The sequence below is a fragment of the Arvicanthis niloticus genome, chromosome 13 (assembly GCF_011762505.2).
Source record: "Arvicanthis niloticus isolate mArvNil1 chromosome 13, mArvNil1.pat.X, whole genome shotgun sequence".
Taxonomy (NCBI): domain Eukaryota; kingdom Metazoa; phylum Chordata; class Mammalia; order Rodentia; family Muridae; genus Arvicanthis; species Arvicanthis niloticus.
Window position 1 is genome coordinate 65,520,401 of NC_047670.1, and position 13,342 is coordinate 65,533,742.

At 38.4% G+C, this 13,342-nt stretch overlaps 1 protein-coding gene across 23 annotated transcripts in view; it reads right to left on the reverse strand.

The window, feature by feature from the left end:
- Kif21a (kinesin family member 21A) overlaps nt 1-13,342 on the reverse strand; it is a 110,546-nt gene that overhangs the window by 33,326 nt on the left and 63,878 nt on the right. For 13 of the 23 annotated variants that reach the window (XM_034517155.2, XM_076911909.1, XM_076911908.1 and 10 more), the window contains 6 exons: nt 10,615-10,818; nt 6,256-6,294; nt 2,448-2,538; nt 1,571-1,694; nt 979-1,167; nt 333-532 (listed from right to left, as the gene is read on the reverse strand). In XM_034517155.2, coding sequence (XP_034373046.1) covers nt 333-532; nt 979-1,167; nt 1,571-1,694; nt 2,448-2,538; nt 6,256-6,294; nt 10,615-10,818 — 847 coding nt within the window. The remainder of the gene's footprint in view (nt 1-332; nt 533-978; nt 1,168-1,570; nt 1,695-2,447; nt 2,539-6,255; nt 6,295-10,614; nt 10,819-13,342) is intronic. The other 10 variants (XM_034517152.2, XM_076911911.1, XM_076911913.1 and 7 more) reach the window with 1 other exon arrangement.

The following is a 13,342-nucleotide window of genomic DNA, read 5'->3' on the forward strand; positions in this document are numbered from 1 at the left end:
TACAATATGTCCATGTGGCTTTGTTAAGGAGACTACTTGATTTGGGTGCAAGATTTATAATAATCCATCCCTATCCAGAAACCGATGCAAGAATTCGCACTGTCTCTTTGTACTCCTCCATGCGTGGGAGTGATAACACCACTCTAGGTATTAGCTCTTTCCCTGGGTGAAGGACAGTAAGATCTGAGAGACAGACCCAGGAAGCATCTGTAAACGGGTCATAAATATTATGGGCTACTTTTTTATTGGCTCAGGAAAGAACCACAATAACGGTTCTGTTTCAAGCTATCCAACCCGAGGGCATCCAAGCTGAGCAGGAGCAGCCTTGGTACCTTGGTTTTCTTCATTTCCATGACATCTTGCTGCAGTTTCTTGAGCTGCTTTTCATACTGAGACTGGTTTTTGAGGAGCCTGGCATGTTCCTTCTGGGCTGTCTGCAGTCGCTGCAGCTCTTTGTTCATGGCCTGGAGCTTCTTTTCATATTCACACTTGACTTTTTTTGCCTTCTCTTCAGAGTAGGTCTCCACCGAGCCTGGGGGCAAGGGAGTAAAATACATTGTTTTTGAGACACAGAATTTATTTATAGACTCAGAACACCCAGTTCCTGGGACACAAGGATGCCCGGAGCCCTTCTGTCTTAGAAGTTTCTTTCTTCCTTTCTTTCTTCATTCCTTCCTTTCTTTCTTTTTTTTTTTTTTTAGATTTATTTATTTATTATGTATACAGCTTTCTGCCTGTAGGCCAGAAGAGTGCACCAGATCTCATTACAGATGGTTGTGAGCCACCATGTGGTTGTTGGGAATTGAACTCAGGACCTTTGGAAGAACAGACAGTGCTCTTAGCCTCTGAGCCATCTCTCCAGCTCCCCAGAAGTTTCAGCTCATTTCTGTTTCCTCATCAACTCAAGTCATTTAATGATGACTAAGCTATTTGGCTCATGCGCCCTGAGGAAGGAGTGAGACTTTGCAAATGACCCACCTAGGTTCTGGAGCACCTGGTCCCTCTCCAGTTGCGTGTCCCGGATCTTATGCTGGAGCATCATCAGCTTCTCCTCGTACTGCTTTTTCAGTGTCTGCAGCCGTTTCTGGCTGTTCTCCAGCTCATCAATCAGCTTCTGCTTAATCGCAATTTCACACGTGATATTTGCTAAGTCGGCTTGATAGTTAGCTATTCACAGAAGATAAAAAAAAAAAAAAAAGAAGACCGAAAGTAGGCCAAGAGGTCATCGTCACGCAAAACAAGAATGTAAAGCCATTATTTACATTCAGGTAGTCACTCAGCAGCCTTGTGGGAAAATTTCTGGACATACCATAGTCTAAAAAGACAGACTGTTTGCACTGGCCAATAGCAGGTATTGCATACACTTAAGAAATGTAAAAATCACATACTGACCAAATCTAGCACAGATAAGAACATCTCTCTTGCCTAGAGCATGCAGGAGTCTAGTGTGGTCTTACAGGTCAGGAAAATTGCTTTCACTGGCGATAAAATCAAAAATGTTGAGTTTTCTACCAAAACCTAAATAGCTTGCCAATATGTTTTTTCTGCCTTCGTGCTAAGGGGCAGGTACCTTTTTCATCTGATTCAGAATCTGATTCATCAGAGCTTTCTTCTCCTTCGATGTCATCCTCTTCCTCTTCCTCTTCTTCCTCATCTTCCTCATCCTCATGGTCACTCACTTCTTGGTTCTCTTCCTAAAACGGGAAGCATTAAGAGAACAGCATTGGCAAGCAAATCTCAGTAAGAGAGATGCTGGAGGATACACCACAGAAGCGTGAGACTGTCAGTGTGTGTGTGCGGTGTGTGTGTATGTATGTGTGTGTCTGTGTGTGCATGCTCATGTGTGTGTGTGTGTGTGTGTGTGTGTGTGTGTGTGTGCACTAACGCTCATACACGCAGTTGCCAGAGCAGGATATCCAGTGTCTTCCTCTAACATTTTCCACAATATTCCCTTCAACAGGGCCTGTCACTGAATCTGAACTTGCTCTCTTGGTCAAGCTGGCTGGTCAAGGAACTTCCAGAAACTATCTGTCCTCACATACCAGCTTGGGTCACAGGCCATGCACAGCTTTTACGTGGATGCCAGGGGATCTCAGAAAAACCTCACACCTGTACCTGGCAAGTGCATTTATCCACCAAGCCTCTTCCACAGATGCTGAATTTTGCTTCTCCTTAGTTCAAAAATCACTAACAGTGTTTTCTGTTATTACGAAATAAATTTGCCCCCCCCCCAAAAAAGCCTCTTTATCTCTCATAGTATCCTATCTGTGTGCACACACACACAATTTTCACAAAGCACCACACTGAGATTTGCCAGTACTTAAAAGTTCACAGTTGAGGAGAAAAGTCCTCAAGCAAAGAGGAAGCCATGGCTATGGTAACCACCTCCCTTCTGTTCCCATAAATAAGTTAATGACTACAGTGTATGTTTACCATCCTGTTCTTACCACATCTAGTTCATTGCTTTCTTTCTCTGAAACACCCTTTTCCTCCTTCTTCTCCTGGTCAGTGTCTGCATTGTCCTCTTTCCCAGTAACACTTTAAAAACAGAAAGAGAAAAGAATAAGAGCTAAGGACAAAGGGAAAGTATTGGGTTTTTTTTCTCAGATTTTTTCCATCAACATTTTTAAAAAAAAGAAAAAAATCAAAAGGTTACTCACTCAGCTAAGCCAGGTTGCCCTGTCTGACAATTAACGAGGACCAGATATCACCACTTGGCTAACCAAGTAAAATTTTACATGACTGAAGAAAGTTTAGCTTCTAGACATAGGCAACAGGTCATCGAGTGAAGTATTAGATCTCAGGAGACAACAAACTTACATCACAGTAGCAGCCAATTAATTACAATGCACTACAATTTAAATGAAAAAAGAATCCAAAATGGAAAGTTCTGGTTCCTCATCTAAATTCAGGAAAACTTTTCTCATCGAAATCCAAAGGCATAAAATTATTCTTGTTAGTATCCTGATAATTTTAAAGGTTCAAAATCACTATGCCCACAGTTAGTCTGCATCTGTCGACTATATCCATCATTTCTGGGTTATGTAAGTTTGTTTGTTTGTTTGTTTGTTTCCCCCCTTAGGACATCTGCCCAGCATAGGGTGATTTTGCACTATAATCTCAAAGAGTGGGCCTTTGATTCCAAAAATTGTCTGAAGTTCAGGATACGCTCTGACTGAATAAGAACTTCTAGGGTCTATTACAAGTTTCACCATAAAAACTCAAAGACTTCTTCTCCAGTTGCCCGATGCCTACAGACTCATTTTAGCCCTGGGAGTCTTATGCAAAGGTAGCCAAGTACAGTGAGTGAATTTTCGCATACCCATATCACTCAGCTCTTTGTTCGGTTTACCATGCATGACAAACTATGCACAGAAGTTACACTTCAGCTCACTAGACTCTGACACTTAAGCAAAATAGTCTTAATATAGCAAAAAAATCTTAAATAACCCATCTGGTTTGTGTTACAGTGGAAATTTTAGATCATTAGGATTAAAAAAGAACATTCAAATAAAGCAATATTTCCAAACAAAATTCCTCTAAAAAGAGCTTTATGATTGTCACTATTTCAATTAGATAGTCTACTACATTAAAGAACTTCCGGATTGGTACTATTGGGGCCTATTTCTAGGTAATAAGTAAATAATTTGACCTCATTTGGGCCCTGTTACTATTAAACTCTAATATTTAACTCCAGCCCCCTATTCTTACATATATTTTTATACTCAGAACAATAAGAATATAAGTGTTTTTTCCCTCATAAGTACTTTCCAGGTTTTGTTTATTTATGTGATTATTTATTTGATCTTCAGTCTCACTGAACTAAAAGTCTCTTGAGAATAAGAGTCACATGTATTTGGCTCATCATTCAATTAATTACCCAGGGCCTGCACATAATAAACTACACTACTGTCCATTAAATAAATCACTCCCGCTGAGTTACATGAATACCCGTGTTTGAGTAGTCCTATGTATCTCGCATACCTAAAGGTGGAATGGGAAAGTCTTATTTAAAATATAAAGATGCATAGAACACAGTTTGAGCTTTGGAGTGAGAAGTAAAAGCCAATAAGAAAGGCAGTAGAGTCAAATAAACTGCAACAAACTTTTATGAATGTCATTAAATCACTGTACTAGAGGAAAATAAACTGGGAGAAAGCTAGGACCCAATTGAGAGTGAACAGTTCTGACAAAGCCATTAAAAGGCCAATAACACACACTCAAACACTACTGTGCTAGAGACTGACCCAAGATTTAAGACACTAAGAGGATGTGTGGGGGGAGAGGGAGCACGTTTCTCATTAGATCGCCTCCTCCTCCCGGATGCAGTCCTTCCTATTTATGACTGTTGTAGTATACAATCTCCATCAGAGTTGGCTCTTATATTACTGTATCTTCAGAAATCCCTTTTCTTGGAATTGTGGCCACCCAACTTTATAAAGGATCTTTGACTAACACACCCTCCTGCTTCCTCAAGTAGCTAACATCCAGTCTAGTGGATATTATCATTCACTCATATTTCCAGTCATAAATTCTCCTTGCACTCTAACACAGAAAAGTCAACATCACAGCTATATAGTAATATGCTTCTAAGAGTTACCGTTAAACCCAAAGCTTTAAACGTAATGCTAATAAATACTGTTTCTCGGGCACTCAATTTTTTCTTGATAGATGTTAAATTGATATCCCAAATAGATATCTAAAGAATAATGGACCATAGTTAAAGTTAGAGCTTTTACAAAATCAGGATCTTGGGAACTGGAGGGAACATAAGGAATTAATATGTTTATCTGGCAAATAAAACAGAAATTGTGGCCTTGAGACGTTTTCCACACAGGGGACTAAGAGCAGACGTGCTGACTCTCAGAGTGAAGCACTCACATCCCCAAGAACTTGTGGGTACAGACTGCCAGGTTCCATATCTGTACTACTGCATCAGATCTTTATGTCATTGAAACAGACACTGATGACTGAGATACAGTCCTAGAACACTAAACTGCCCTCCTTCTGCGGTCCTATGTGGTCATGTGAAAGTTTGAAGCAGTCTCTACTTATATATCTCCAGATATATTTCAAGGACTGAATAATTTAATGTGGTAACGTGTTTCCACACATAAATTTAAAGATTCATCATATTCTGCACTTTCTAAAGAGAAGAAATCTTGCATTTATATATTTTTTAGTTTTTCTGATAAATACATTGTCATAAATTAATGATGCTTATTTGAGTTCTTGTGTGGGCTACAATTAGAATCACATTCTAGTTACAGAATATTTTTTAAGTTATAACCTTACAGAATATAAGCTCAGAATCTAGACTCAATATAGCATATAACTATGGAATATAACTAAGGGGAATGTATTATAAACTAATTTATGATTTAATACACCTGAAGTAAATCAATCATTTAACCATTGAGTACAAATTCTCAAGTTTCAAGTTTAAATAAGAGACGCTCTCTAATGCAGAGCTTCTAGGATGACTGCGTTTGTTTTGAAAATACTTAATCAGTTTGGTTATATGATTTGATGACTTTTCAATGTTTAGAAAACTCTATAAATAATGGTTCTTGCACCAATCAAATGTTTACTTATCTAAATAAATAGTCATACTATGATATCCATGATATGGATATCAGCAACTCACTTCTGGGTTTTAAATGGAAAAGGGGGAGCTGCCCACATTTTAATGTTCACTTGAAAAACATTTGAAAAGTTAAAAACATCTTTCTAGTTTGAAGTTCAGAACTCCTTGTGAATCACAGTTCCTTCTGCCTTTTTCCATTTTAATGTTTCCTAAAAGCTTACAGCAAATAAGGGAAAGAAGCATCTAACCATGCATTAGCATTTAGCATTTGCTACAACAGAAAGCCAATCACTGCCCAGCCAATAATTCCCACTCTGCTCACAAGCTCCCCCTAGATACAGAAATGCTGATTTTTGTTTGTTTGTAAATCTGATGATGAAGTTACTTTTACTAAAAATGGTTAAGTAATCATCATACTTCCGGCAGTTTGTTTGAAAGTTAGTGAAATTGCTTGCATTTTAATTCAGGTAGCTACAGAGTTCTTTTTTCTTACATATCTACATTTTTCTACTATTTCTATAGAAGTCACTGCTTGAAGGAGAACACAGCTAATACAGTCCCAAGCAATCTACAATTCTATAACACATTTTCTCGCAAATGGAAAGTAAGTACTTAAATGACACTTTAATTTTAAAAGAAAACAAAAAAAACCTGGGAAATATTCCAACCTTCTTTCTTCTCGACCGCTTTCCTCAAGTTTCTGTAGCCTTCAAATCACGAGGCACAGTATGGGAAGGCCAAGCCAATGAAGGGCAAACCAGACAGTAAAAGCAAAAGTGGTAAGAAGGTGAATGGTACGTGAGCTCCAAGACGTTAAAATAAATCTTAGAGATATCATTAAAGGACAGATACACAGTAAAAAGGCAATACATTCTCTATGAACACAAAGCAGAAAATTCATAGTATTATAGCTAAGAAAAAAACCACAGATAACATGTGGAAGTTGTTTAACAGTAAAACGCGGTCTCAATTATGTGAGTCAACAAGTCTTGTTGGGATTGTTATTGTTATATTTAGCCAGAAATTTATCAATTTTTAATTTTTTCCCCATAAGTAAAGCCTACTTTCAACAACATCCTCTTTTAAATCTTTCAAAAGACTTTTATGGTATCATGAAGAGACCTTTATGAAGTAATGCCTTTATACCATAATGATCATACTAATACGACATACAAGTTACTACTTTAAGAACTTGACTTTGTTTCTTCTATTACACATAAAATCATCACTAAATCTAAACTTAAAAACTCATATGAAAATTGTATGAGATGGCATTACAGACAAATGAATATGACTGTTACACGATCAATGAAAAAAAAAATCTTGTTAATTCAAGATAAAAATCTCACAAGGTTGGGAGCAAGATTTCACTAAGGCAAAGGGGGAGATATAATGGGAACTTTAGTACTTTCCATTAGTAAGATTGTTCTTTAACCAGAATAGCAAAAACAAAACAGAACAAAAAAACAGATAGAGGTTTCACACTATAGCTTAAAGAATATCCACTATTCAAAGGTAGAGATCTTTACTCAATGGAATGTACTATATATGAATATTTGTCATGTAGACAACACAGATGTGCTAGGCTCTGATTAAGCATGTCACAATCTGTACACAACATACTCTGTCTAGAACCCCACAGAATCCTTCTGGAATCATCCATATTTAAAAGAATGAAGACAGAGCTGAGTTATAAATAATTCAGTCAGTTCTCTTTTAATCTTAGGATGTACGGTTTCATGTGATTTTGATTTCTTGGGCTGTGGTTGTCTCAACCTATTTATGTAGTGCTATTAATTATAATGTGAGACTAGCAATCTGAGAAAAAAAGCCTACAGAGAGATGCTCACTCAGGGATCAGAGAGTCAAGCACAGTGACTAGAAAAAGGAAAAGTCCGCACAAAACAATCTGTGTTTCCACACTTTCAACCCAACACCACTAAGAAGTAGGGTGAGTCTGAAAGACCCAACCCATTCTGTATCCTGGGTCATTTAAAGTCAGATATCCAAAGGCATCAGACTAAATGTGTGAGTGGTAAATGTTGTTTATCTATATACACAAAACAAGGTGCTCCCTTGCCCCTAGATCAGGGCAGTCTAGGCTTGAGCTGATGCTAAGGGGCTACAATGTTTAAAGTACATGACAGGGCTTACTGGTAAAAATCCAAATGTTCCATTATTATCATTATTATTATCATCGTTGTTGTTGCTGATGATGAAGCCCTTTGTTTTGTGTCTGCTTTATTTCAGGCCTGGACTTCATTTATATTTTTAAAACAAGAATTTATATTACGTAAGTCTAAAAGTTACTAAAGAACTAAATGTAATTAGTGAAATGCTTTTTGTTTGGGTTTCCTTAATGCGTGTATGTATGTGTATGTGGGTTTGTCTGTGTGAGGGAGTGAGTGTGTGTGTGTGTGCATGCGTGCATGTGTGTGTGCAAGAGAGACACACACACACACACACACAGAGAGAGAGAGAGAGAGAGAGAGAGAGAGAGAGAGAGAGAGAGAGAGAGATAGAATGTGTGTGGGTGTGTGTAGCTATATAAGTGGGATGTGCCCACAGAAGGCAAAGGACACTCCCAGTAGGTAGATTTCTCCTTCAGCTGACTGTTCCCAGAGAACTGAATTCAGGTCTTCAGGCTTGTGAGCAAGCGTTTTGTATGTGTTCGTTTGCTTTGTACTGAGCCATGTCAGAAGCCCAAGTTTTTGGAAAACTCATCTGTAGAACAAGGCTAATTTCATTAAGTTCTATGAATTTCATGTGCAGTTCTGTGGGTCACACACTGACTCTCCAGACTTTTATAATTTACAGTACACAAAATAAACATTTAGAGCAAACAAACCACCTATGTACCACGGATGTGTTTGACAAAGTGGCACAGTGGGGCCTGTATGTGAAAATGTGCTCAATAAAGCGCTCACCCAGTGCTCTCTGAGTGCTGGCTTTAGAAATACCAATTGGTTTTCTCACTGCAATCATTTACTTATCTAGCTGGTTGATTATGCTCAACAATATTGTCCTTCCACCCACATGCCCATGTGTATATGAAGTATATGCTTTCCTCAGCTGGGTCATTTGATAAGACATTATGATTAGCATGTAATATGATCTCCATCATACACTGCCTGAGTCAATCACAGAAGAGCAACATGAAATAACTGCCTTGTTTCCCTTACAATGGGCAAAGTTCCAAGATAAATATAACCGGAACAAATATAACAAAATAAGATAGCAAGTATTTTTCCATTAGTAATATTTATCAACTGAGTGCTTACTAGCATGCATTTTCACAAAACATTTTATTAGGATCCCTATTTATTTTTTGTGGGGTGGCTTAAAGATGTTTGGCCTAGGGAGTGGCACTATTAGGAGGTGTGGCCTTGTTGGAGGAAATGTGTCATTGTGAGGGTGGGCTTAGAGATCCCCATCATAACTGCCAGGAGGCTAGTCTTCTCCTAGCAGCCTTCAGATGATGATGTAGAACTCTCAGCTCCTCCACCATGTCTGCCTGAAAGCTCCTGCTCTGATAATGATGGACTGAAACTCTGAACCTGTAAGCCAGCCCCAATTAAATGTTGTTCTCCTAAGAGTTGCCTTGGTCACAGTATCTGTTCACTATAATAAAACCCTAACTATGACATTTTTCATATTTTATATTTAACAAGTTACTAATGCATTATCTAAATTTCATTTAAAATGGAAAGGATGATTCAACTCATGACCTTGAAAAACACACTTCTACTTATGGCTGCTTACTCATGAACACCAAGTGCCTCGGCCCTTAAAAAGGAGTCACGCCATCTACTGAAGTGAACTTGGCAAGTAAACCATAAGCCTGGAGAAAACATCTTATGTTCATTCACACAGAAGGTGAACATTCACTTCCACAACCCTGTGGTCCTTATGCTGCTGACCTCCATCATGGAGAGGTAGGCATGACCTCTGTCCTATTATTGCTACCATAGGCATGAACAGTGCCTATGAAAACATTACTAGCTCAGGAATCCAATGCCCCTTAGTCATCCTGTGTAACTTGTTTTAATTATTTTATCTATTCTTTTCTACCTTAAAGATACAAGCCGGGCTAGCCTAACAGGTTCAAGTTTCTACTAACTTTATCAACTGACTGTTCAAGGAAGAAATGTCTTGTTCTCGAAATACATTTTAAAATAAACTGAACAAAACAGCCTGTAAAAAGTCTATAATGTTTCAGAGACTCTCTGTAACAAGACAGTGGAAAAGATGGTTTGGGCTCCCTTTGTATATCTAGCCACATTGTTTAAATTGAATTTCGGTGGTGTGTTCAAATATATTCTTTGTAAATAATTGGATGCCACTATAGAATCAATAGATAAATATGTAAGTAATTTGAGTATTTAACCACTCACACATTACAAATGGTCAAGTTTTCAATTTTTTCCCTTTTCTTTTCCCAGCTGACTTTTGGGGGAAAATATTATCAGACACAGGTGGGCCCATCGCAATGGTAGAATGCTAAATAATTCCCTGAGAGATTCAGAGAACCTGAAATAACAGGAAGGACTTTTGTATAATCCAATTAGAAACCCTGCAGGAAATATTTAGTGACTGAATGATACTCTGATGGATTAGTCAGCCTTTAGTTAATCTATTTCGTAGCAGGGTTAGAACATCTAGGAGACTACGCAGTTCTATTAGGAAATGGGAAAGGTGAATGCCACTCTGTTGTTACTGACAGTGGGACACAGAAGCTCCGCATGAAAGCAAGATGGATGGAATGCAAAAGCAGCAACATGAAACAACAACATAAAATCTAATCATTGTCACAGTCTAAGCACTATTCATTACTACACGCTAATAGCTAAACTTACTTCTCTTATGCACACACCTAGAGATAAACCATTACAAAGTCTATCACCGTAATTGTAAGCTAATTTAAATAATTTCTCATGTATTCCTAACTGCATGACAAGACTGTATACAAACTGCCACTACAAATCAAATGTCCTGAGAAAGAAAGATGCTCAGTTTTAGAATACTACCTTTTCTTCTTCTTCTTCTCTTTCCTCTTTAGCTTCTCTAAGTCTTTCTTTGCTAGATCTATAATTTCGATAGTTTCTTTGTCTGAAGACAGTATAGTAGGAGAGAAAGCTGAGGAGGCGCTGAAGTACGGAGACCTCGCGGTGGCTCTGGTCAAGTTCTTCCGAAGGTTCTCGTTCACTGCTTCACTTTCTAATAATTTTGCCCTAATGAAAAAAAATACATATATATCTTTAAGTAGGAGCAATTTTTATTACAGTAGAACATTTTTTTAAAAAACACTATGCAGGCATCTCTAAGTTTACTTTGTAGCACTGAACTCCAGGACACTGCTGTGCAACCATTAGCACTGTGCACACAGGAAACACAGCCATCTTAGCCTATATGTCATATTTTTCTATATTGTCAATGTCGAGCAAAGCCTGGACCAACCAAAATGAAGAAAAAAAAGTACAAGAAAATATAATAAACCACTGACCAAAAATATGTATTTTAGACTCTCTCTCTCTCTCTCTCTCTCTATCTATCTATCTATCTATCTATCTATATATATATATATATATATATAATTTCCAAGGCTTGCATGCATTTAGTAGGGGCTGAAACCTTGTGGGCTCACTTCCATAGACTGCAGCACATGAATGAAAGCTGCTTTTCTATTGGCTAAACAGAGAATATGTCTTTATTCCTCTCTTTGCACTCCGTGTGTGTGGAGCACACAAACACACATGCTGCCACTGCATTATACTGATGAGAGGGAGAAAGTATTCGATGTCCCAGGACAGGACCAGAATCCCGGCTTGGATTTCATCGGACGCTTACTAGATCTGGCCTGATTATTAGTCTCTAAAAGCCCCGACTCTTCCCTGTGTAAAACAGGGATTAAAGTATTTTCTACAGGGTTGCTATAAGACCCAATTACGTAATGAGCTTAAAACTTGCCAAACCGTAACAATCATTAAAAATAATAGCAATTCTTACAAAAATTAGAAATGTCATTGTCCAACAGCTGTAAAATAAATTAATTATAAATACAAAATAGTGCTATAGAATCCTGAAAAACGAATCATCAGGAAAATGTTTAACATTTAAAAAGAAATGTTCATGATGCATGGTTGTATTTCAAAGAACAGAAAGATGACAGACACGCTGTTATGAAAATATATTACTGAGAATAACTGAAGAAATAAAGCAAAATGTTTGCTTCTGTTCTCAGCTCTGGAAACAGTAGAAATTTAACAACTTTTTGAATTGGATTTTTTATTTATTTACATTTCAAATGTTATCCCCTTTCCCAGTTTCCCCTCCGTCAACCCCCTCCCCCTGCTTCTATGACAGTGCTCCCCACCCACCGCCCTGGCATTACCCTATACTGGGGCATCGAACCTTCACAGAACCAAGGAAAGAATCAATCTCCTCCCATTGATGCCCGGTAAGGCCATCCTCTACTACATATGTGGCTGGAGCCATGGGTCCTCCCATGTATACTCTTTGGTTGATGGTTTAGTCCCAGGAGGCTCTGAGAGGCCTGGTTGGTTGATATTGTTGTTCTTCCTATGAGGTTGCAAACCCCTTCAGCTCCTTCAGTCCTCCCCTAACTCCTCCACTGTGGGCTATTTTCTTACTTCTACAAAAGTTTAAATATATCCTCAAATTCAAATGGTGATTGCTTCATTTTACTAAACAGCCACTCCTATGACTTCATAACTTGAAAAATAAGATTTAAAACAAATACCCAAGTTGAGATACATTCAGATCATTCAGATTCATTTCTTTTAGTTTAAGGAGTTGGGAATAAATCTTCATGAGAATACGTTTTGACAGGAGTGTGGATTAAAAGAGGATTAGTAGGTGAAGACAAAGCTTGAAAAGTTGACACCCTGAGCCTGCTGGCACCCTGCAGATTAAGAATCTTCACAGTTGGGCTGGAAAGATGGCTCAGAGATTAAGAGCACTGACTGTTCTTCCAGAGGTCCTAAATTCAATTCCCAGCAACCACATGGTGTGGCTCACAACCACCTATAATCAGATCTGGTGCCCTCTTCTGGCCTGCTGTATACATAATAAATAAATAAATAAATAAATAAATAAATCTTTAAAAACAAAACAAAAGAATCTTCATGGTCTTCACAGCCCATACAAACTTTGAGAGTCTTGCAGGCATTATCTTCTCTTACAGACTAACACACTAAAGCCCAGAGATGCGGGGGAAGTAAACATCAGGTAAAAGCAACCTAAACGTCAACCCAGGCACTCCTACTTGAACTCAGAGTTCATGTACAGTTCAATATGTCAGCTACTTTTACGTGGTGCATTATAAACCTGGGATTCTAGTTCACTACTCTTCAGGCCTGGGACCCATCTAATGAAAGAGCCACCAAAGCAATGTCAAAGTTGGGAATATAAGGATTAACCCAAATAAGGGGTGGGTTTGACAGCTGACTGAACTTGGCCTATGAGTCATCTCTTTCCTATTAAAGCCTCAAGAAAAATTCCTAACTGTGAACGAGAAGGTCTTCCATGCTGCTTTTAGTCACTAGGAGTGGAAATGATACTGGCGGTTTCCTAGGAAACAATGAAGCAGTCATGCCACTTGGCCAATGGTTTACATGCAGCTTTAGAATAGCAGGGTGGAGGAGAGGAAGCAGACCACAAGCACCAGAAAACACAAGCTGCAGCAACCACTGGCCAGACACCAGGGACTAAGGGAGCTGAAGAGCAGCTGCCCAC